We start from the raw sequence: 23107 nt of genomic DNA, 5'->3' as shown, positions 1-23107 counted from the left end.
GATCCTATTGGTACAAACAACTTCACATTGGAGGAGATCTACAATTCCAAGTCAAGTCATGATAGACAAACACATACGTCTACAATAACTTTGATCTAACCCTTCTGAAGTGGTTGTTTGATCAACGATGCCGGTTTGCGTATCATATTACATAGTCATAGTTCATGGTACGTTTTTGAGATAAATTTCGTTGAAGTGAAACAACTTGCGTATAGTGACAGCCATAAGTTAGGACTATTTCCAATTTTGAGAAACATTTTATCAAATGATGTTTTCTGATATATTTATGTTCACTTACTAACAATAAGTCGTTGTGAAAGAAATATTATTAGGGTCCGCCAAACTACAGCTTTTCTCTAGTATATAGTCAATTACACGTGTTTGCTGAATTTCTCAACATGGTCAAATAAGTTTAATTTAGCTCAAAACGTTACCTTTTTTTATTTAGGTAGCCTAAATTAAAAAATGCAGGCACTAAAAAAATGTTTAAATTCAACTGGCAATTAAATTAATAACCAGATGATTTTAAAGAAATGTTAAATACGTCTTACATTGGCCAGCTCCCACGTTCCGTAAAATAGCTATCTTGCCAAGTATGTTTTTACAACAGATCGCAAAAAACTTGGTCGTTTCCCAGAGGCTTCTGATGATCTCAATTCCTTTCGCCACTCTCTGTATGGTAATTAAAAAGGTGTAACACAGTTAAAGCAGGTTTGTTTTCTTAATTGGTCGGCCGATTCGATTAGTCCAGTGTTTCTTAACAGATGTTTTTCCAGGGTTTTATCCAGGGCTGCGGAGTCGGACTCGGGACTCTGGGCTCAAGGAGTCGGTTTGTTTTGCTGGAGTCGGATTCAGGACTCGAGTAAGACCACGTAAAACTACTCGAGAACCGAGTCGGACATGCGCATGCGCAGTACCAAATTATAAAACTGATATGGCTGCCAACTGAAAATTGTGGAATAGCATATGGTGGAATATTTTTCAACTATGCATTATGAATAAATGAATTATACGAAACTCTTATAATTGGATAGCTGAATATCCACGTTATTTTAGTTACGTAAATTGGCGGAATACAGATTGTAGAGTCAGGGCCGGACTCGGGACTCGACGAAATCGCACATTTGACCGGAGTCGGATTAGTGACTCGAGAGTCAGCCTCGGGTTATTTTTAACCGACTCCGCAGCCCTGGTATTATCAAGCGACAATTAGCGTTGTCAAACCTGTTGATATTATCAAGCTTAAGCAAGAAATTTAACATCTGTTTTGGGGAAAATAAGGGGATGTCAGAATATTTAATTTGGTTGAAGTAAATATTGAAGTAGAAAACTTGTGTGTTGCGTTCAACGTATTTGGTCACAGCTTCTCAAAAATGTGTTACTTTTCAGGAGTTTAAAAAAGATAGTTTAAAACAAAAGCCGGGTGCCGTATTCTTGTCCTTATAGACAGTGCAATTGCTAATTAATATTGATAAGAAGAGCAGGTGTAGTGCGAAATGAAATCGTATTTTGTCTGTCTGCATGGCAAAAGCTATTTTGGACATTTAATCGGCTATTCATGTCCACAAACCTCTCCAAACGTTCGCACATCTGTGTAGAGAAATCGCCGTCCATTAAATCATAAAAGTCTGTTTCTTTTAAGTCTTCCTTGCTGCCATCTTTGAAAATGTCGTTCATCCACCTGTAGGTCAAATATCACGTTGTCAGAACGTTTATCCTTGGTTATCACACGAAGGGTTGTCTAATACTTGGCCCTTTATTGTGATACCGATACCGAAACGCCTCTGCGTATTTTTAATAATATGGCGGTGATGAAGCCCAGGTTAGTGAAGCATTTCCACACATAAAGCCCAGTATTCATGAACATATAACCAATATAAAGAGGTGTGATTATTATTTCTTTGTAATATCTTTGTTTTTAGGCGCCTATACGCTACAATAACTGTATGCTCACCAAAAAGAGAGGTACGACAATATATTGGCGGTGACCATCGGGTTAGGTTTTGGATCTTTCTTTGAAGCCATATTTTCTTCAAAATAAGGTCAATAACCACGTTGAAATTCTATAAGCCTTCAAAGTTGGAAAATTGATTAAAACAAATTCAAAGGAGTTGTAGTTGTTTAACTCAATAGGATTTATATAATATATTACCTGATGGTATCAACTCTGAATCTAACTAAGTACAACAGCGTTAACGAACTACCGCAAACTAAAATATGTTTTTGTTTGTAATGTTTAACGAATATGTTAAACATTTTAAAAATGAGCTTGGTATAGACGAGATATTAACACAAGACAACCCTACATTTGCTTGTATTACTTGGCTTATGTCCTTACCCAAGCAGAAAAGATAAGCAAGAGGTAAGCGGTTTTTCTCTAAAGTTTTTGAAATTTACATACAACCTGTTTTTACTTTAAACCATTCTTGTTCGAATTCTTGCCAAAGGCTTCGCTGTCAGGATTTTTTATTGCAAATCGCTGTTGGGAAATCTGACGTTTTGAAAATTATCGAATTGAAGTTTACTCTTTACTTAACCAACGAAAAATATTCTACTTTACCTGGTCAGTAAACTTATTGCTATAAATCAACTGCTTTTATTCACTGCTGCTAAGAGGCCAAAGTGTGCCTGCGGTTTTGAAGCAACGCTAGGCCAAAGTAACAAACTAAACAAATGCAGAAAATGGATGCTTTGTAGAAGGCTTTAAATAATTGCGTCTGCACTCTGCATTCGATCCTTACAGGCGTTTTTCACACTATTTTGTCAAAAAAAAAGAAAAACACGAAAAAGTGCCTCTCTGGCAAAGTCAATAAAGCGCACAAAGTCGTCACAATGTAGAAGTAATTAGGCATGACCATCAAAATTTAACCAAAAAAGCAGGGTTTGAAGATTGGGCACTTCCGGTCGCAAAGCCTCCTTGGAATTAAATTCAGATTATAATCCTATATAAAGAAATTTTGTACACGTGTTTCAAAAAATTGGCAATGTGGAAGAAGAACTAATCTGGTAAACTTGCGTAAATCGACAAAAAATATTCGTATTAAAAACAAATTGCTCGTAGACGTTAAAAACACGAAAAAGAATGTAAAGCAGGTAATAAAATAAATACTAATTCAGAAGTACAAAAGAATCGAAACTTTTGCACCAACGGTGACATCATTTGAAGAAACTTACCTCATGCTAAAAGGTTCCTACGAATATTATAAGCCTTAACAAATGTTATAGCCAAACATAAGAATGTCTGTATCGTAGATATAGAAAACAAGGAAATTTGACGAGAGGCAGTATAAACCTATATTTGCGCCAGAACGCCACAGGCAAAGCAGTTTCATTGTCTTAACAATTTACTCGTTTTAACGCAAAAGAGCTGTTTTGCATCGCTTTACGCTTGTTACAGTATATATACTTGGAATAGCAAATAGTCAGAACAGATGTGGCCCACACTTATCTAGTAGCACAGATGTGGATCACACCCAAATTTTGCATCAGACTTGTGTCTTGTAAACATCCAGATACTTCATTAATCACGCTATCCGGCGGTGACACCACCAAGCACTTAAACTCGAGTTACTAGTGAACGGCTTTGTCCGCTGCATTTTGTCTGGACTGGGCAAAACTTGACTCAAAGTGACCTTAAAATTGTTGAGGTGTGAATACGATAGGTCGCAATTTGTTGCCCTGAAAAAAAAAAAAAACTTCTTGTACCCAAGGTTTTCGCAATCATGCACAAAAGCAGTATTTATACATTACCCGACATGTTCATTGCAACAATCGTGTATTTTTTGCTTTACACGTTTGTTTAATTGTACACCCCGCTGAGTTCTCGTATGCACGCGCAACAGAAATCGTGATATGGCAACAGACAGCAAAATCAATTTGTTCCAAGGCCATTTCACGACTTGATTACTTGTGAGAGTAAAAAGGAAAAGCCAAACCACCGCAAACGTAACTCAGTATGTTTAATCTCTACTATAGTTTAGTGTTATTAATAAGCCTATTGGTATTTATAGAAGTGATTTGACCAGTGCAATGACATATCTTAATGACTTGGCTCAAGTGCACTTGAGTAAATGTTTTTAAATGACATGACCTAACTCTTTTGGGCAAATTACTTGAATTGTAATTCAGTCATATAGGAAATGACTGACATTAATCGTAGGTGTTCAAATTAAAATTACTTTTGGTAAATTATGGGGTTAATTAGCTTAATATTTAGATCAAAAAATGACTGCTTGAAACGTGATACCAAAAGCAACACACCAACAGAAGAGCCAGATAAACACGTATGAAAACATCTTGATCCTTGACGAAATAAAAACACTAGATTGTCCAATACCTGCTAATTATATTTTTAATTAAAGGTCGTTTGCATTAGGACTAAGCTAAGGGCGATACAAAACACAAAAGTGAACACAAGAAAATAGTGATATAAGCACTGCGTTATATTTGTATGGTTTTTAGCCTAACTATTTAGTACATGTTGGCTGCTGAAAATCATTGGCTTATTTTATGAGGGTAAAGCCAAACAAATTACACTGAACAAATTTTATTTTATATTGGCAAAATCTCAATGTAGGAGACGTGACGCGTTGGGCACAAAAATATTGGCACGTTTTATAAAGCTTTTAGAATATTGGTACTATTTCATAAAGCGCTTATATTGGGAAATCAGCTTTATCCAAGAGCTGTTTCGCTGGATAGCGCAAAATTCACAGAAAAAGAAACCGCAATTAAAGTATATGGTGTCTAACAATGCATTTAAAATTATGGCGGCAAGTTTTTGTTTAAATTACAAAAAAACTCCCGCCTATTGGATTCATTGGAAAAAAACGTTTACGTTTAAAAGGAGATGTGACACTTTCAGCATACAAAACGTATTTGTAAGTTGTTCAATTGCATTTAACAAGTTGATTTTTGCTAACAGGTCATGCGGGAAAGAATGCCCCCTGTGTCTATCACACAGCAATCGAATATGGAACAAAGTTTACATTTAGCTGGATTCTTTTCAGTGAAAAAGAAAAACAATTGTAATAAATAAATGTAATAAATGCGCTTTGCGTCAAATCGTGCAATAAACTACAGGAAGGATATTTTATTTTGATAAAAGCCAACCGAATATTCGAAAACTGAACTACCGTGTTGTATTTGAGAAGGATTAACGTATTTTATTCATATATACAACGTAATCTAAACATATTAGAAACTTATACTGTCAAAATATCATAATTGTTTTCCACAATGTAGCAAAATGCCGAAGCTAGTTTTGGTAAACTTCGTAAACAAATCTTTTAAAACGTGGTAAAATATAGGCTATTAAATAGGGGTAAAAACATTCCTAAAATATGTTTGAAGGTTGACATAAATTAGGAAATAAATTACTTCTGTATGCCGGGAACTGCAAAATACGTTTGTACAGGATTGTTACATGTTTCGCAAAGCCTTATCCTTGAAAATTCATTAAAAAAATACCTATTTTTGAACAAAGAGTTTAAACAGAAATGCATTTAACGAAATAAATTGTACGTCACATCTGACGGGATTGCGGTTTGAGGTAATCTGCAAATAAAATTAATTTCATTTGTTATATGTAATCGGGCGAACATATTTACATTATACTAATTACTGAAGGCGCTTTTAGGGTCGAAAACTAATTTGTGGGGTTCTCCCAGTTCACCATCGTCCAATACCTTAAATCAGTGGTTCTTAACCTTTTTCCTTGCTAACAAAATAACACAATACCAAAATGTGAGTTAGTTTTACATTTATTTGAGCAAAGAAAGAAATTACTGTAACACATTGTTTGTGTCTCATCCAGCATCCCCGCAACCTCTTTGAACAAGCACCTCTTGTGCTCAATTTAGACAGCCTGTTCAAAGTTCACTTACAAGCCACTTCGATTCGCATCATGTCACGTGCCGTAAAATAGTATACTCCACCGCTACCAAGATGGCGTTGGAAATTATGAGAAAAAGCAATTGCAGAATCACAATCATTCTTGTTCAGTTATCTTAAAAAGCTTTGCGTGATCTAGTTGCAATTGTGCTCTTGAATAAATTTCTTGTCAGCGTTACGCATAAAAACAGTGTTTATTTTTAAAAAAAGTTGCCGCGACCCATTGTGGAAATATATTTGCTAATAACAGGTGTTTGAATCTAACTTTTAATAGAAAAGGTTTGTTATCCACTACGTCCATATAAAAGCTTATCGGCCTGTCGTGAATTGTAACTTACATAAACATGTGTATACATCCAGGGAAGTATCCCATCCACTTGTTCCATGTCCTTCGAGAAATGGTTCAGGATTTATCCTGCAGATTAAACTTGGTAAGAATCAGAACTCGTACACAGAGTTCCGCCTTTTTCCTGGTTAAAAGTTTTATTTGGCTGACTTGAACCCTTTTCTTTTATGTGTTAAGCTATCAACTTTTAAAAGAGTGTTTGACTTTGTTGGTATCCCGAAGGCAGAATCTTTAAAAGCACGTTTAGTCCGTTTGTCTTTTGCAAACCACATTTCAGACTGTTTTGGAATACTTTTACTCACAAATAAGTCCCCCAAAACCGACCAACGACGTATTTGGGATAATCTGTTTTATCAAAACAAGTACGAGAAAGGTAAACGAGTTCGTGCGATAGTTAAAATAATTTCGTTTACGTAGTTGAAATCGGCAAAAAATATAACTTGGGAGGGTGACCTGGCTACATAGCTCACTACTGCAACGCAACTTTTTCCGAAAAGTTGGATAGCCCTTAAAGACGCGTTAAAATTGATTGCGTGTTTGGCAAAATAACAAATTTGTTAAACTTACTACTGTTACGTTCAAAAGCATGTTGTACAAAAAAAATGAGAACAATGGTCTCGGTAAAATATAAATTTATTAACTACTTAAGCTGTTCAACGGATCAGTGAGGAATGGATATAAGAGTATAACAGTATTTAGTTTGTTTGTTAGTGTAGCTGTAAGTATATAGGCAGTGTTATAATGTTTCAGAGTACTGATCGCCGAACCAGTAAAACAGCTGCGTCGAGCCCCAGGGGTTGAATCCCCTTAGAACTGCATTGTGTATTAACCTATAGCCTCTTCTTGGTTGCTCAGTCAAAGTGTTCGAATTCATAAAAAAAAAAACTAAGGCTAAGCGCAAAACATTGCAAACCTGCACGTAGTATCGTCAAATTATATTGTTTAAATTGCATCGCATCATTTTTTCAATAATCAAGTACACTTATAACTTTAAAATCAGTCGACATGTAAGCCCTCTTCATTTTGAATATTTGTCAAAGGAACATTCTCCATTTTCGACTGTTTGTCAACTTTAATGCGGCTTATTTGGTTGGAGACGAGGCCGTCGTTTTTGTCTGTGATTGTTTCAATATGTAACGGAACTCCGAATCGCAAAAACTTGCGCACTTTCTCCGGAAGTCTCTTGTTGTCCAAGATGGGAGAAAAGAGTCTTGGGTCGAGATTCTTTGGGTCATTTGCTCCTGAATTGCAAATAAAACGCATTTTGAGTTACAACATTATTTAACATAAAGGATAATGCTCTTCTGATAAAACGTAAAATTAGTATCTCAAATAGGTAAATCGGAAAGTTTGCATGTTTTGCTATATGGTTAATTAAAGCATTACTTTCGGTCTTACATTATTGACTAATATCAGTATTGTAATAATCAATTAACTTAATATTTTCGCAAAATGAAGCCGAATTGACCTGGGAAACAGTAGTGTTTTTAATTTATAGTTTCACTCAAATGTATGCTATGTTACGTTTTTTTTTTCTATTTGCTAATTAAAATATTGCCAGGATCGACAATTTTTCAAATTGTATCAATTTATGTATATTTATGTAATCACTTCACTTGAACTTATAAAATCACAATTACTTATTTACAACACTGTTAATTATTCATAACAATATGTTAAGACGGGGTATCAACTGCACATGAAACACCAACTGACCTGTCAAAAATGAAACACCGAGACCAATAACAATCGTTAGCAGAACTCCCATGAGGCATGTGTACATCAAGGATAAGGCATACATCGGGTTGTAATATGGTTCGTCAGAAGGTTCCAAAGTACTGCACACAAAACCAATGTAAAAGTTGTCGTACAGCGACTTATGGAAATTACAAATGCGCCATTGTAGACTAATATTTAGAGTCCCATTTACCCTCATAACAAAATTAACAATCGGTTGGTACACAAGTAATGTCTTCGTGCATCTTGTGTGAATTATTTGCATTGTTGTTTATAGCAAAACAAGTAGGCTTATTTAATTTAGGCCTGCGCAAGTCATTTTTACTATTTGCTGCTCATTATAAAGCCAAAATTAATTATTTTACTATTCGTCAGAATGTGGATTATTTAAGTAAAAAAAGGGATTTAAACAAACGTTTTGCATTCATTCATTCATTTGGAAAATAACATACGTGAAACTAGTTGTGTTATATACGTTGAAACTGCTTTGAGTAGTGAAGTTGGCCGCGTTATTCTTCGAGCATCCTTCAACCGAAGTTGGCAAAACTCCCTGGGATTCGGGGGATCTCCCTCCCAACAAACCACCGATTCCAATCCAGATCATAATGGCAGAAGACGTAATATGACCTACAATCGCCCCCTAAAAAGTTGACAAAGCAATAACACTAAGCATGTTTCGATGGGCTTTGTAAGACTCCTTCTGGCATGTTAAGCCTTGTTCCGTTCAATATATTTTTATGCATTTTTTGTTTGGTTTTAAGTCTTAATACTATGTTATTATAATTTTGTAAATATTGCTGATTTAAAGGCTTTATTGGATGTTTCCTGATTTAGTCCTAGGAGGATCAAGTTCGCAAAACTGTGAAAAAAAAACAATGTTCAAATAAACTTCAGTAATTAGATAGTCAAAGATAAAATGGTTTTATACAATGATTTAGAGTCACAGTTTTCTTCTTAAATCCAAAAATGTCATGAAAGTCCCTACAAAAAAATAAATTCCTTACCTTTGCATTTGCCCACGGAAAGAATAATCCCAAAGTGTAGACACCCAGAATTGGACCCCCCATAGCCCCACGTATCGTCATCACTATAGATAATATTGTTCCCGTCAACAGGGATGCGGCGTAGGCAAGTGCTGTCACCGTAAAACCAAAGGCAAAAACTAAAAAAAATGTACTTTATATTGGCATGTGTTTGGATAAGTTTACGTTCCTCGTTTCTTAATCTCAGGTGGAGAATCAGCAATATAAGAAAGTGTTACTTTAAGTCAGTCTAAGATATCCTTCAGAACACTTGTATGATAAGTCATTCGTTTCATAAACATTTTAAGCCAGATTGTAAAGATTTTGTCCTATGTGCGTATTATTAACGAGATGCAGGTAATAAATCAAAAAATGAGAATATGTTATATGGTAAAACCATAAAATTTAGGGCACCTAATAATTTTCCAATGACGAGCTTTGAAGTATGGCTGAGATTCGGTCTCTTGACAAGCACAAAGTCCCCGAGAATCTGTGCGCTTAGTGAATTGATCCCAGAGGAGACAGAACTGAAATATACATGTTTAAATTGCTATTACATTTGGTCTGTATGAGTCAAGGTTAAAGGATAAGGCGTTGTGTTTAATATGGGAAATATGTAGGTTAGGATGGCTTGGATCAACTCCTTTCTAATTCCCAAGCCAGATAAAACGATTGTGGTAAAACCGTCGGTAGGCCATATTTTCCAATTATTTTTGCATATTAAAAACTTAATTTGTAGATGTTATAACAACACCCGAGTCACAGTTGTACAGTAAACCTCATTGTTCCGCTGTAAGCGGCTGCCACAAATAATCCGGCCATTCCCGGTGTCTCTTGAAAAATAATGAGCACCAGGTAGGGCATCATTTGATCCTTCATCTTGATTTCGCCCGACTTTAGAGGGTCGCATGTCTCGAAGTAAGCGTAAGCCACACAACCACTTAGTATCGATATCGCGGTCAAGATGATGCTCGGAAACATGGCACTTATCGAAGCTCTAGAATACAAACAAATATTGGGAATCACACTACGTTAGATTACTGTGGTCGTTCATTCATAAGACGCTACTCTAGGTGTAGGTGCCTTAAATGTGGTCCGGCAATTTCGGAAATCATATAATGTCATTATACAGAATCTTTACTTAAGAAAATTCATTGTTTTGCGAGAGCCGACATATAGCTAACCGATCAAGTAAAATAGTGATGTTTTTCATTTTTTTATTTTTTTTTCATGTATTATTCCAGAACATTTTCATATGTTTTCAATTTTACAACCTTGAAATAAAACATGGTGCGTCTACCTTATTAAACATGAAAGCTATATTTAAGCCACATTAATTGCAATAATACAACTTGTTTTATTCGGTAGACACTAAGGATTTTTGGTTTACTTACACCCTGGCACCGTTAACAGATTTGCAAGCCAAGTATCTCTGGTAGATTGACTGGTTTGCACAAGACAGGACCGAATAACTGAGGCTTAAACCAATCGACATTGTCCAAAACGTACTTCGTCTCGTCGGATCAGGATTCATACTGTAATCAAATGTTTTATAAAAATTAGTGCATGAAGCGAACTTTCGACGTTCAAAATCGTTTTGCTTTGGCTAAATTAATATAATTTTTTTCTTGTGAATTTCAGGACATTTAATCGTTTTCAACGTTAACGATAAACTGTTTTCAAGACTAAAATGGCATAACCTAGTGACTCTAGCGAAAATTGGAAAAAAATCGTACTCAAAGAAGTTGTTTCTTCCTCCTCTTTCAACTGCCTGCATGACTTCTCCCATTCCTCCAACCACAATAGCAGCCTTCACCAACGCTGCAAGAGCTCCGGTTACCATGATAGAAGCTTGGGCAACGTCGGTCCAAACAACCGCTTTAATGCCGCCCTAAAATAACTCGTTAATGCATCCGTAATGTCCATAAACGGCATCCTGGATGTTTTAATTACTCACAAAAGTAGTGTAGAGCGTACATATGCCGCTGGTTAGAAATATGCTCCAATGCATCGAAATCGGTGTGACTGCATTCAAAGCAAGAGCGGGGACGTACACAGTCACGCCCATGTAGGTAAGCTGATAAAATAAAACATTCCTATAGGAAACTACATTCAGTAAAAACGTAACTTGCGACAATAACTGGCAGAAAAATTACTCGGTAATCAGTTTAAGAAATTTACAGTACATAAGAGAATGTTTCTCAGGAAAATTAACGGATTTAACGGCAAACAGCATATAGTGACCGGTCACAGCTCTAATAACAAATAAACAATGAACAGCCTATATTTTGGCGTTTAGAAAGAAATTCGAACCATGTTAATGACTTCGGTTCCAGAAACGGCTTGACGCACAATCGGGTGAAACCTTAACTCCAAATACTGCAAAAATAAAAGGGATGTTTATCGTTTATAGTAGGTTGGTTTTCTAGGCTGTCAGGTAAATTGCAAAGAAGCTAAATTTTTTTTTTTTAATTGGTTTACAAAAGTTTACTTTAAAGGGTACAGCTAATTCAAACACGGTTATTTTTTTGATGCAAACTATTTAACACCACTACGACTGCAAACTATTCAACACGACTGTCGACTACAGTCAGGAGTTCATCATAGAAAGTACGGTGCTTAAACGATAGTCGAATCTATACCAGTGGGTTAACGCAGGGTACCTTAACCGAGAACCTCTACCCTTGCGTAGATCCGGTGTGTTACTACACAAGTGCAACGATATTGTTTTGTACAGTTAAAAGTCTAATTTAGCATGACTTCTTAAGACCTTTTTCCATGTGACGTTTAATGATACGCAAGTTGATTTGAATAACACATGGAAATAACCTACGTTAAAAAGTATTTTTTGATTAGAATACGGCCGAAAATGTTGGGCGACTAACATGGCGGGCCACAAACTATTTAAGGCTAGAATGTGCTAACAGAACCACTGCTTGAAATTACAGTTACACAAATAACCCCGTTTTCGCTAGTTACGAAAATATCCACTTTTACTTTACCTCGTATAAGGTGTTAAGTTGCAGATTGTGCATCACAGGAATGTAGTACAAACAGGCAAACAAGGTAGGTACGATTAGTGCGAACGCGTACCAGCCACTGACAAGGCCGAAAGCATATGCCTCTGTCGGAAAGCCGATGACCGTTACAGCAGATATGAAAGTCACCGATATCGACATGCCGAGAGCAACCTGGAAGAATTCGCATAACCAAAACGCCCAGAAAATACCGTCTTGCACATTGAATCGTCATATAGAATTGTTTATAGATATATGAATTAAATTACTTACGTAGTTTAAAATACGAATATGTCACGGTGCTTTTCTAATTTTATCTTTCCCTTAAACCAGGGGTTCCCAACCTTTTACCAATCCCGTACCACTTGAACGTTTTCTAACGCCACGCGTACCACTTCTTGTATAACAGTGGTTCTTCACCTTTTTTCTACCGCGCCCGCCTTTGGTAATTGTTCTGTGCCTTGCGCCCCCCTTAGATATTAAACAACAATAATAAAGGAAATTTGTAGTGTGAAGCGCGAAAGAAATTGCGTTTATTTGGTTTGTATTGGCTAAACCTTAATTTTTGAGACACACAAAAGCTGCTCGTGCTCGATATATTGGTTTTCATCGAGCTAATTTTGACAAACATGTTGTAAAAATTGAAACATTGCGTTAATCGTGTTTTTGAAGGGGCGATGGCACACAATGCAAAGGCTATATACTGCAAATAACATTACAAATTGGCGCAATAAAGTCGGTGTTCCCCCCAATTAATGATGCGCAAAAAGTTGTTCGTAGTTTAATTTTTTGTAGTTTTGTTGTTAAAATTGGCAAAACACAGTTTGTGGAGAGGGTGGCATGCTGCACAACTTAGATCTTCTTCAACCATATCATACTGTTCTGAATAAACACAGCCCCAAAGTTCGCAAATCCCTAAATTATGATCGTGTTTCTTCAGTTACTTTTCTAAACATGTGTGATTTTGATGTTATGCATAAGACAGCATACAAGCAGATTTAGTAACTAAAGCAACATGGATCTGATAAAAAATTATAAAAAGTTAAATTTTGGAATACAACTTGCGCCCCCCTAAGATTTGCTTGGCGCCCCCAGTTAAGAACCACTGTTGTACAACAACTATTTTGATCGAATCATATTTTTGCCTATTTCTAGCTTACAACTAGCATTATTCAATGCTATTTGTAAATTAAGCTATAAATCAGTAGATGATATCTATCAAGAGCAATCGTTTGACATAATTAACGCCCACTGTTAAACAGCGTTGTACGCTTTACAAAGAAACTGTGCTTGTCGACAATTGCTATGACCTGTCTTCTGAAGATCGTAATGGTACGAAACAACAGGAATAATTACGTAACAATGAATAGGCTTTAGGAAATTTTTTTGTAAAAAGAGATCAACAAAATATAAAGTTGTGAATCCAGGTTTTTGTGAAAAAAACGGAAGGCAGTCGCGTATCACCTGGAAAACCGTCGCGTACCACTAGTGGTACGCGTACCACAGGTTGGGAACCCCTGCCTTGAACATTATTACATATTTTCCTTTTAAAAACGCGTATTTTGTAGTAAAAACGCAAGCATAATTTAACGTTGTTTTTATAAGGAATAACACTATGAATACCAAATAATGCATAAGGCCTATAGTGTAATTAATTTATAAGGCCTAGTATAAATTGAAACACGTTACTGGATTCATCTCTTTTCCTCCATAATAGTAGTTGACAACGTTTTTTACTTTACGGTCCTTTACGGCAAAGTAGATCCCAATAAGTCCAGAAAGAACCAAAGTTCCTGCATGTTTAAAAAAATTTATAAGACAATTACAAGAAAATAATATTCAAACTCTACCTAGATCTTTAGTATAGCTTTGCAACTATCGTTAACACTTTAAACGCTTGTAAGTTAATTACCGACCTGCAAAGACGATCACATCGCCGGTTCCAAAGTATTCTGCAGACACTTTTTCCGACATTTTAAACGTTTCACAGACGAATATTCGAGCGAATTAATTTTTGACCTAATTACTGCCACAGTACATGTAAAAAAATGTTGTCAATTTTAGTAAGGTACTTCACAGCGTAGCTGCGACATGGCAAAATCAAAACGTAATCCAACAGAAGCACGCGTTTATAAAGTACAGCGGCGAAATAAGGAAAAAAGGAGATCTGTACGCTTCGGTGCACGTGGATGGACGTCAATAGGTTCTCCACAGGAACCCCTTCAGAAGCGGCCATGTTTGTATAAGCTGTCTTGAGAACGAATGCTTCGAAGGGTTTGTGCGACTTTCGAGACAAGCGTTGAAGAGCTAGAACCAAAGGCAGGTAGACCAGCTTCCATAGCTGCCTTAATAACGGAACCCTGGGGATTGGTGCGACGTTCGAGAAGTGCGGGAAAGCAGTAGCTTCCTTAAGCGGCTGTTGCCAATCGAATATCCTCCGGCATGTGTTGTAGCCACGAGTGTGCAAACGAGAAAACGTCGCGGGTGAAGCGGGCATCTACTCTCAAACCCACGTTGATTGGCTGCTGCGCTGCGCGTTCTAATCGGGAAAGCGCAGATGGCGCGCAGCTGCAGAAAGCAAGCCTTCTTTCGATTGCTGTGCTGGGTTTCGAGCTGGTGTAGCCAAAATCCTAACTGTGTTGCCCAGAGCGTGGGAAGCTTTGTAGAAAAGACGAAAGATATTCAACTAACGTTCCTTATTCTTCGGTTTTTCAACTTCTTCTTTGACTTTTAAAACGCTTTGTTTGTAGTCGTTTACTACAAACAAGGAAAAAACATAAGAAGCAACAACAATTAAATTGTTTTAAGTAAACGTACTATGCAATAAACGAGTTGTAACTAATTAGTACAGAATTAGTACAGGCTAAGTTCTCTTTCTCATTTGCTATATTTCTGTATCGTATTGCGCCTATACGAAAAAAAGGGACGAGTTATTATGACAGCGTACCACACAGCAGCGAGTCTTTTTTAAAAGGTATGGTCTTCATATATTTTAGTTGATGAAAAATAAGCCTGGTGTTTTTTGCAAGTTAATTGTGGCAACTAAATGACTTTACCGTGTCTGCCCACAGTTTTTAAAATTTAATTAGGGTTTTTTAATTAGAGTAAAAAATTATCCCATAAACTAAAATTCGCTTCGTGCAGTAAAAGAAAAAAAAAAAAAAAATTGGTGTTGTACATGGAGCCTTCGGGCTGAACAGATTGGCCCAAAACGTAAACGTACTAAATGTAGAAGAATAAGAAAAAACGTACCTTTAAGCGCAGTGGTTCCCAACTTTTTTGTCCTGTATACCCTTTTAGTCGATATTCAAATCTAATTACCCCCTATAAATTTAGTTTGCTAAAATATCATTTGCATTATTATTTTGGTGTAATTCTTCAAACAGAAATTAAACTCTCGATTATAAGCTCTACAGAAAATGACGTCACATCAGCTCAATCCACTTGCACAATAATTCTAAAACAAGTGAAAGCTCTGTGTTTTTTTTTTCTCGAAAATTCTTCGTTTGTCTAGTTTCTTCATTGTTGCCTTAAATCGATTATACGAGAACTCTTTTTTTATACGAGAACTCTTCTCAGCTCATATATGGTAAATGCAGCAATACCACCTATGACAAAAAACCCTACACATTACAAAGTTCCCATCTATTGGGGAATCCCCCCCTGATTTGGAACCACTGTTTTAAAGTTATAATTTTGTCCATTTGACATAGTAATGACGTCATTTGGTATCGGATTTTGTCGCGATGCTTTCTGTCCGATATATCGGGTATCAGTATCGAAATAAAATGCTAAGTGTCAGACATTCCTATAGCTTCAAGTTTGTCTTAGCCCACTTTGCTAAAATAATATTAAACCAAAGACACCATGTGTCTAATCGCACCCTCTAAATTAAACCCTTCGGCAAACAAAATAATGGCGTTATCCTTGTGCGTGAGTCGATAACACCTTTGTTATCGACAGCCTTTTGTATTGAACTAGGCTAACACCTCTCCAACCTAAAACTTTTAACTATTTAAAGAAACTGTGTGCTGTTCTTAAGGTTATTTCTTCATGACGTCACGTTTTGACGTAACTTTGTAATGTTAAAATGCTTCGCAATATTTTTTTTACTCGAACCAAATCTGAATAATAAAAAGTACCAAAAGTTTAAGAAAGAACCAAAGGTTTGATTTGAAAGATACTACGTTGCTATATTGCACCGGGAAACGCCTTGGCCGATGTATCCCGAGGTACCGTACGCGATATCCGCAGCGTTGCCATCTCATATAGTAAAATAAAATATTTACAAGTTTAATTCTAACTGCTAAAAGACTAGTGGCGTTGTACCGACGAAAAAATCAATTACCACTTCAACTAGCGCGAAAATTTGCTAATCTACCTGAATTTTTCGTGGTTAAACATAGAAAACAATGTTATTTTAAAGTTATTAGGCTGTATAGCTTCTTAATCGCTAATCTGCGTTTTCCCATCCTCGTGCAAGCTTGTTGAAGCCGCATGTTATAACAAATAATTTCACGATAAAACTGTTTGGTTAAAAATCTTGTCTACTGCTTCATATGCGAGGACGTTTAAACGTGGACAAATCAAGTTAAGAAACGAAATGTCACATCTCCAGTGATCTATAATATAATTAATCCCAAGAGGCCTGGCGTCCTATCTGCTTGGCAACATACGTTTAAGAAAAAATGCATTTATTTCGTTGTCAGCACAAATATATATATATTAATATATGAAGGCGATTTTTCTAAATTTTATTAGGCCTATAAACTAAAATGATTACAACAGCGTTATATACAACCGCATGCTTATCTCAGCTTGACCAATTGTGTATGGATCGAAGCTGTTGATCAACGATATAGCGGAAAACGAATTGCTGAAGCTATTAAAAGAGAAATTAATTAAAGGAGACCACAACTAACAGTCGTAATTATTGATTACCTAAACAAGGACCATTTTTATATACCTTGTGTTGAGTTTTCTGAAATTTTATGTGTACACCGAAAACCTATTGGCGCTTTGCATTGATGTTGTTTTTAATAGAACATGAATTTAAGAAAATATTAAGCCCTTTTTAGGTCGATAAGTTCGAAGCCTGGAAGCTTTGTAAACGAGAAAAATTCACACAGTAATCTTCTGTCCCAGAATATTCTTTTCACATGGAACGCACGAACCGTGCTTAACTTGACCCCAAGATAGATCATATTACGTTTAAAACTACTTTGGAAAAGCGTCGCGGTCCGTTTTTTTTCCTTTTGTTATATATTCTCCTCATCCCTTGTTAAATGAAAAATAGTACAGAAGCAGGTTTAACAAATTTCTTATATAATTTTATTTATGTATTTCAAAGAAGCATTTATTCGACACTTGTAACAATACAGTACCTATACTTGTTCGATTGTTCGTCATAAACTGAGATTTAGTCCCAAAGCTTTGGTTGGCACAATTAAAAAAAAAGTAATTTTCAACACCAAAACAAGCTTTTTCATTTTCAAACACAACTTTTCTCAATCAAAAAATATCTTTTTCAAAAGACAATTTTCGTAAAAGCGACGGATATATTTTAAAGAGAACGAAAAGTGATTTTACTTAGCACCAAATATTTAATTGAGCTTTTATCCGTTTTGATGTTTTAGGTATTTTTGTTCGGTGTAAAACATAGCAATAAAAAATTGCGTCTGCTTTTCGTTTAGTGTTACTCACATTTATTTCGAGTTGTATTTGACAGACGGACAAATAACAATAAACCTGTAAAAAGTTTCTTAAACCAAGTTCGCTTCTTAGCATTGCTAACGAACTAAAGCGGAAACGCCCCCCCATAAAACCTAGTCCTATCAACATTCATTTTTCAAACGGACCAGGAGTATAAGATGTAAGCATAATAACCGGTAGCCATAGACATAAGTATGCTACAAGTATCAAAGCTATACTTCAACATAGCATTTTACCAAGCACAATAACCGGTAGCCATAGACATAAGTATGCTACAAGTATCATAGCTATAGGCCTACTTCAAAATAGCATTTTACCATGATTGCAGTCGATAATGGTCTCAACACGATGGGCGACCGTAATGACCTTGCATTTCGCGAATGTTTCGCGGATTGTCTTTTGAACAAGTTCGTCCGTTCTGGGATAAATTAGTATTAAGATGGTGTTTAAGCATTCACAGAACCTGGCTTTGACCACTAACAACATGTGTATTTTTTAATTATCAATTTTATTTTTCCAACTTGTTAAAATTATGTGAACCTTGTTTTGGGTGGCATAACATTCGTAAAATAAACTAATGTTGAAAAACTGTTAACCTAAGTTTATTCTTGATTCGGAAATGTTTAATCTCTACAACAGCAGCATATAAGTAAGTAAGTAAGTAAGTAAGTAAGTAATGTTTATTTTCCGTTGGCGCTGAAATTAAATGCACAAAAGGGCCTATATGAAGAAACAAATTCATGCGCGTTACGACTGATATATCTTACAAAATTGCTATTTGAAGATCGGTTTAACGAATAAATTTAATAAACTGTTGAACATTTACAAAAACACCCCCAAAACCCTTTTCATACATGAGCTTTGACAGGAATTAGGAGTTTTTTAATCTTTAGAATAATAGTGTTTACCTACAATTTTTTCACAAATTCAAACTTCCTCGCCAAGGGCGTCTACGAATATCTTCAAAGGGTTAACGCTTCGGATTTATGTCCAATAAAAAAATTTAAAGCGAGGATTGAAATACCTCGAGTCGACGTTGGCCGTTGCTTCGTAAATCACAAGTATTTTGTTTTGCCTCAGAATGGCTCGGGACAAACAAAGAAGCTGACGTTGACCCACGCTGAGCTTGAAGCCAGCTTCAGAAACCGCCATTTCTAGCTTTGGGGGAAAACTCCCGACAAAGTCGTTCATTTCAACCTAAGTCGACAAAATATGGGCTATTTATTGTTTATGTGAAATATGTAGGAAAAACACCTAATATTTTATTGTTACAATTCACCTTTTCTAAGGCAAGCCACAATTCGTTGTCTGTGTATATTGAAAATGGATCGATATTTTTTTGAAGTGATCCAGCGAAAACCATCGGGTCCTTTAGTGAAGAAATACATTGATAAGTTTTGAAAATATTTTTTGGGGTAAACTTTATTTTTTGGGTCACATTTGAATACAAGTTTTAGTATTCCTCGACAGCATACTGAATAAATTTAAACCTTATTAGTTAGAACTAATTAAGTTGGAATAAAGCAATACTTTCGGTCTTTCTATAGAGTTTATCAAGAACATATTTATGCTTTGCATTGGCATTGGCATTATAGTGCAGAAACCGTTTATGATGATGTCCTCATGCGTTTAAAAAGGGCTGAGCCTTACCAGGGGAATCACCGAAATCAAGGAGCGCAGTTGTGTGAGAAAAAAAAATGTCTACGTCATCTATCAGCACTCTTCCCGCACTATGCTCGTTCAAGCGGAACAAAGCCGCGTCCGACAATTCCAAACTTTGGAAATAAACAATAACACAGAAAGAGTTGCTGTAGTCTACAGTCACCTATAATGCAATTGGCAAATGTGTTATATAAACTTATCGAATACTAACTTTGACACCGTTAATTAATTTATAGGCGTTGTGTTCGATTAGGGCAGGGGTTCTTACCCTTTTTTTCCTTATTACCCATTTCTGTCCAGATCAAAGTGTCATTACCCAAAATCTAATGTTATCTGCCATTTTGCCATACTAAAAATATAAATCAGTGATATTCAACACAAAACAACATTTAATGTGAAGAACGACATCAATCGTATTAGTAAAACAAAAGATCTTGTGTTTTGTATACAATCGATGCAATATTGGGTACGATTTTAGATACTGCACAATGCAAATCTGAATCCAGCAGATCTAACAGCTTGTTTCGGGATTTAGATTCCAAAGCAACACTGTGACGAATCAATTCTTAAAATGATAAAATAGCACTGTGCTTGTTTGGTTGTTTTAAACGGACTCAAAACATCAAAAAAGTGTAAAATAAAGCAACTTTACCACTTACAGCTGTGTATTCTGGCTTAGCTGATTACCCACCTGCTATCCTGAAATTACCCACAGTAATTTCCCATAGGTTAAGAAACGCTGGATTAAGTGATCACTATAAGAGCCTTGTTGGTCCAGTTTGAGGGTTGGAACACGAAAACAACGTTATTTCATATTCTTGCAAAACAAGACTGTCAAAAAAAGCTTTTTCCTTACTTTTTCTCCTGCATTAATTTCAAAAGATAAGCGCCGCAATACTTCAGGCCCTCCTTTGTAGTGAGCAAACGACAAACTGTCAAATGGTATTCGTCCGCTAGATGGCCACCCAGAGTCGGACTTGGATGTGGGATGATGTGTGGCACCTCTTGCGGCAAATCGCAATATTACTGGATTCGCTCTACAGAAGTCATCTATATATACGAAATATGTGGTCACATTCTCTAAAACCTTCTGTTCACTTTGTGGCAAATAAATAATTAAAAATAAACCTCTCATCACGCATTATATTTGAATATATAATTCGATCCCTGTGTAACCTTACCGAGTTCGAGCAGAGTCCCGCCTTTTTCCCTGGGGAAACTTGTTTTAAGGGGAGCGATTAAATATTACACAACAAAAAACAACCTTACCCAATATTTTCTACGAACATAATAAACCAGAAACCTTAACGATTTTGTCTAACCAACATAGTAAACCCTTAACTCCACCACAAACAAAATGATTCAAAAGTTTTCCTATACCGCAATGCACAGTTCCAACTCGGGTCCTACCTCCGTGGCGGCTCCTGGTCTCTTGTGGATACAGTATGCTCAAGGGGACTGGGCGCTTGGCCACTTACTGACTTTAATTCAGGCACTCCCGTTCTCCGTTTTGTCTAATGAGAGAAACCTCAGCCACAGGCCTTACATTTTTCTCTTTACTTCTATTTTCAATTGGTTCAGTCAAAACAAATCCTCATCTCACGTACATGGTTTCCCACTTCCGCACTCTGTCGGACACACCACTGGGAAACGACCAGGAGCTGCATGGTGGACGAAAGAACTAAACCAAGCTGACTGGCGTCCATGTCCACCAGAGATGTGGTCAGTGAAGGAAGAAACGCAACACCGCCGATGAAGATGACATTTATTAGGTCAAGGCGAAGGCCTAACCAACGGTTGGAAAGAAACAGAAACCAAGCCTCTACAAGAATAGCAGTTTATGCCGACAATGGATTTGACTAAAGGACTTGTAAAATGTAAGGATTGACAGAATATTTAAGGTTGACTGGTATTAAAATGATTGTAATATTAACTTACCGCTGTTGACAAAGTTGGGTTTGTTTGGTTTAATTTAGAAAAACTTATTTGAAAGAATACAAGACGTATGGGGCACATAAAGGAAATCACAAATATAATCATAATTAAACTGAAATATTAAATGTAGAAATTGCAATTTGTATTGTGTATATCCAGGGAGGGAGACCACGTCATGTCCCCCGAAAAAACTATATTTTTTTCCAACTTTTGGTAGGTAAATGCATTGTTTTCTTCTTTTTGTTATTAATATATTTTGTTCGTTTTAAAAGCATGCAAACTGTACTATATTGTTAAACAAAAATCCTGGATCCACCCCTCATATATGCACGGCGATTTTAAGCCGAAAAGATGTTCCTAAAACCCTAAAAGATGTAATTAAAATCGAAAAATTTTGCATTTAGATAGTAAAAGTTGAACACATATATTTTTATGCATGATCTGGTGACCTTCACCCTTGGATCTGCTTCTGTTGTGTACTGATTTATAAATAAAAAGTTTTTGTAGCCGATGAGTAATTATAACACCGTCTTGCTACTGTGAACATCTTAAAGACAATGAAAAGTATTTTCAAACTTCTGATCCATCCGAAATGCACGAATTGTTGTTATTCCCTCCAGGGTTAATGAAAGATGTGAAAACACAGGACTTTTGCCTAAAAAAAGAGGAGAAAGTTTGTGTTAACACCGGATTTGTGTTATCGGAATATTCATTAAGTCGCTTTCTTTTCCCTTGGAATAGCTTGATATCACGCGTCGTCTTGACGTAGTATTGACGTAACAACACAAAGTAAATCAACAGCGGGACGATGACATGCAACGCAAAGTAGTTAATCACTGCCGCCAAAATCAGGATGAAAATAATTTGAAAAAACATCTAAAATAAAAGTATAGGACTTAATATATAGAAAATAGCTATAAAAAAATCACGCATATACGAGGGAAATTTGCAATGCCCATTTTGGTTCACGAACTTATTCAAAGATTTGTAGAGAAAGTCCTTTTTTAGCATCTGACATGTTTATTGCTATAGTCCTCAATATGTGCAAAATATTAAAACAAATTTGTATCGAAATTCGCATTGTAATAATATATAATATTCCATTTTAGAGCTATGGCTAATTGTGCGGTTTAGATCGACATCATCTTGAGTAGATCGACATTATCTTGATTAAGACGTTTCGATACGAGCTTGTATTATCTTCAGTTAATGACCAAATATGGCTTAGGACCAGTTGTAGTTATTCTTTTACAATTTTGAAATTTAAGTGCCTTAAAAAACTATCAGTCAGCCAACGTGTAGGCTAAATGCAAATTGGAAGGTCACACGAAAGGACTGGGAGGTCGAAATGAACCCCGAGGAAAGGCAAGGGCGAGAAAATATATATCACCGGTAAAGAGAGTTTGGTATAGACTTTTATAAAGATAGACGCAATTTATGCTTTTTTGGGTTTCTTGCTAACACTAATTGCTAATTCAGTCATTCAGTTGTAAAATCATTAGTGCTAATCTCTGTGTGTTCAATGCGCCAAGTCTCCTTTGGGTAAACGTTTTGCTAACTCAAACCAGATAAACGCAAATTGCTTCGTGGTTCACGCGAATGTTCAATGTTTAGTCGCACAATTGCACACCAGCTTCCTGGAGATCAACACGCTTTTAAAAGTTACTTTAATTCTGACATCACATTATGACGCAACTTGTGACAAAATATGCTCTCCAGCTCCACAAAAAAATCCTAGACCCGCCCCTGGTCTAACCTGCTAATACTTCCATAATATGAGTCAT

General features: G+C 36.2%; 1 protein-coding gene and 1 pseudogene across 1 annotated transcript; both read right to left on the bottom strand.

Moving 5' to 3' along the window:
- Positions 1–7234: 7234 nt before the first annotated feature.
- LOC146169299 (sodium-coupled monocarboxylate transporter 1-like) lies at positions 7235–14038 on the bottom strand. Its single transcript, XM_083386510.1, has 13 exons — positions 13931–14038; positions 13704–13807; positions 12000–12188; positions 11311–11376; positions 10955–11074; positions 10734–10888; positions 10392–10532; positions 9776–9994; positions 9412–9524; positions 8980–9137; positions 8428–8615; positions 7955–8076; positions 7235–7479 (listed from the first exon to the last, which is right to left on the bottom strand). Exons 1-13 carry the CDS (start codon positions 13986–13988, stop codon positions 7235–7237), a joined length of 1878 nt encoding a protein of 625 aa, XP_083242636.1. The 5' UTR covers positions 13989–14038.
- Positions 14039–14700: 662 nt separating this feature from the next.
- LOC146169298 (ATP-binding cassette sub-family C member 4-like) lies at positions 14701–23107 on the bottom strand (annotated as a pseudogene).

This window comes from Ascidiella aspersa, chromosome 1 (assembly GCF_963924565.1).
Source record: "Ascidiella aspersa chromosome 1, kaAscAspe10.2, whole genome shotgun sequence".
In the NCBI taxonomy this organism is placed as follows: Eukaryota; Metazoa; Chordata; class Ascidiacea; order Phlebobranchia; family Ascidiidae; genus Ascidiella; species Ascidiella aspersa.
This window is presented reverse-complemented; position numbering and strand designations above follow the sequence as displayed.

Excerpts from the sequence above, each read along its gene's own strand:
- LOC146169299 (XM_083386510.1), bottom strand. The coding sequence starts at position 13,988 with ATGTCGGAAAAAGTGTCTGCAGAATACTTTGGAACCGGCGATGTGATC. Across the intron at positions 13,808-13,930 it reads CGATGTGATCGTCTTTGCAG|GAACTTTGGTTCTTTCTGGA; the intron begins GTCGGTAATTAA and ends TTAAACATGCAG. Across the intron at positions 8,077-8,427 it reads TATAACACAACTAGTTTCAC|TACTTTGGAACCTTCTGACG; the intron begins GTATGTTATTTT and ends TTTTGTGTGCAG.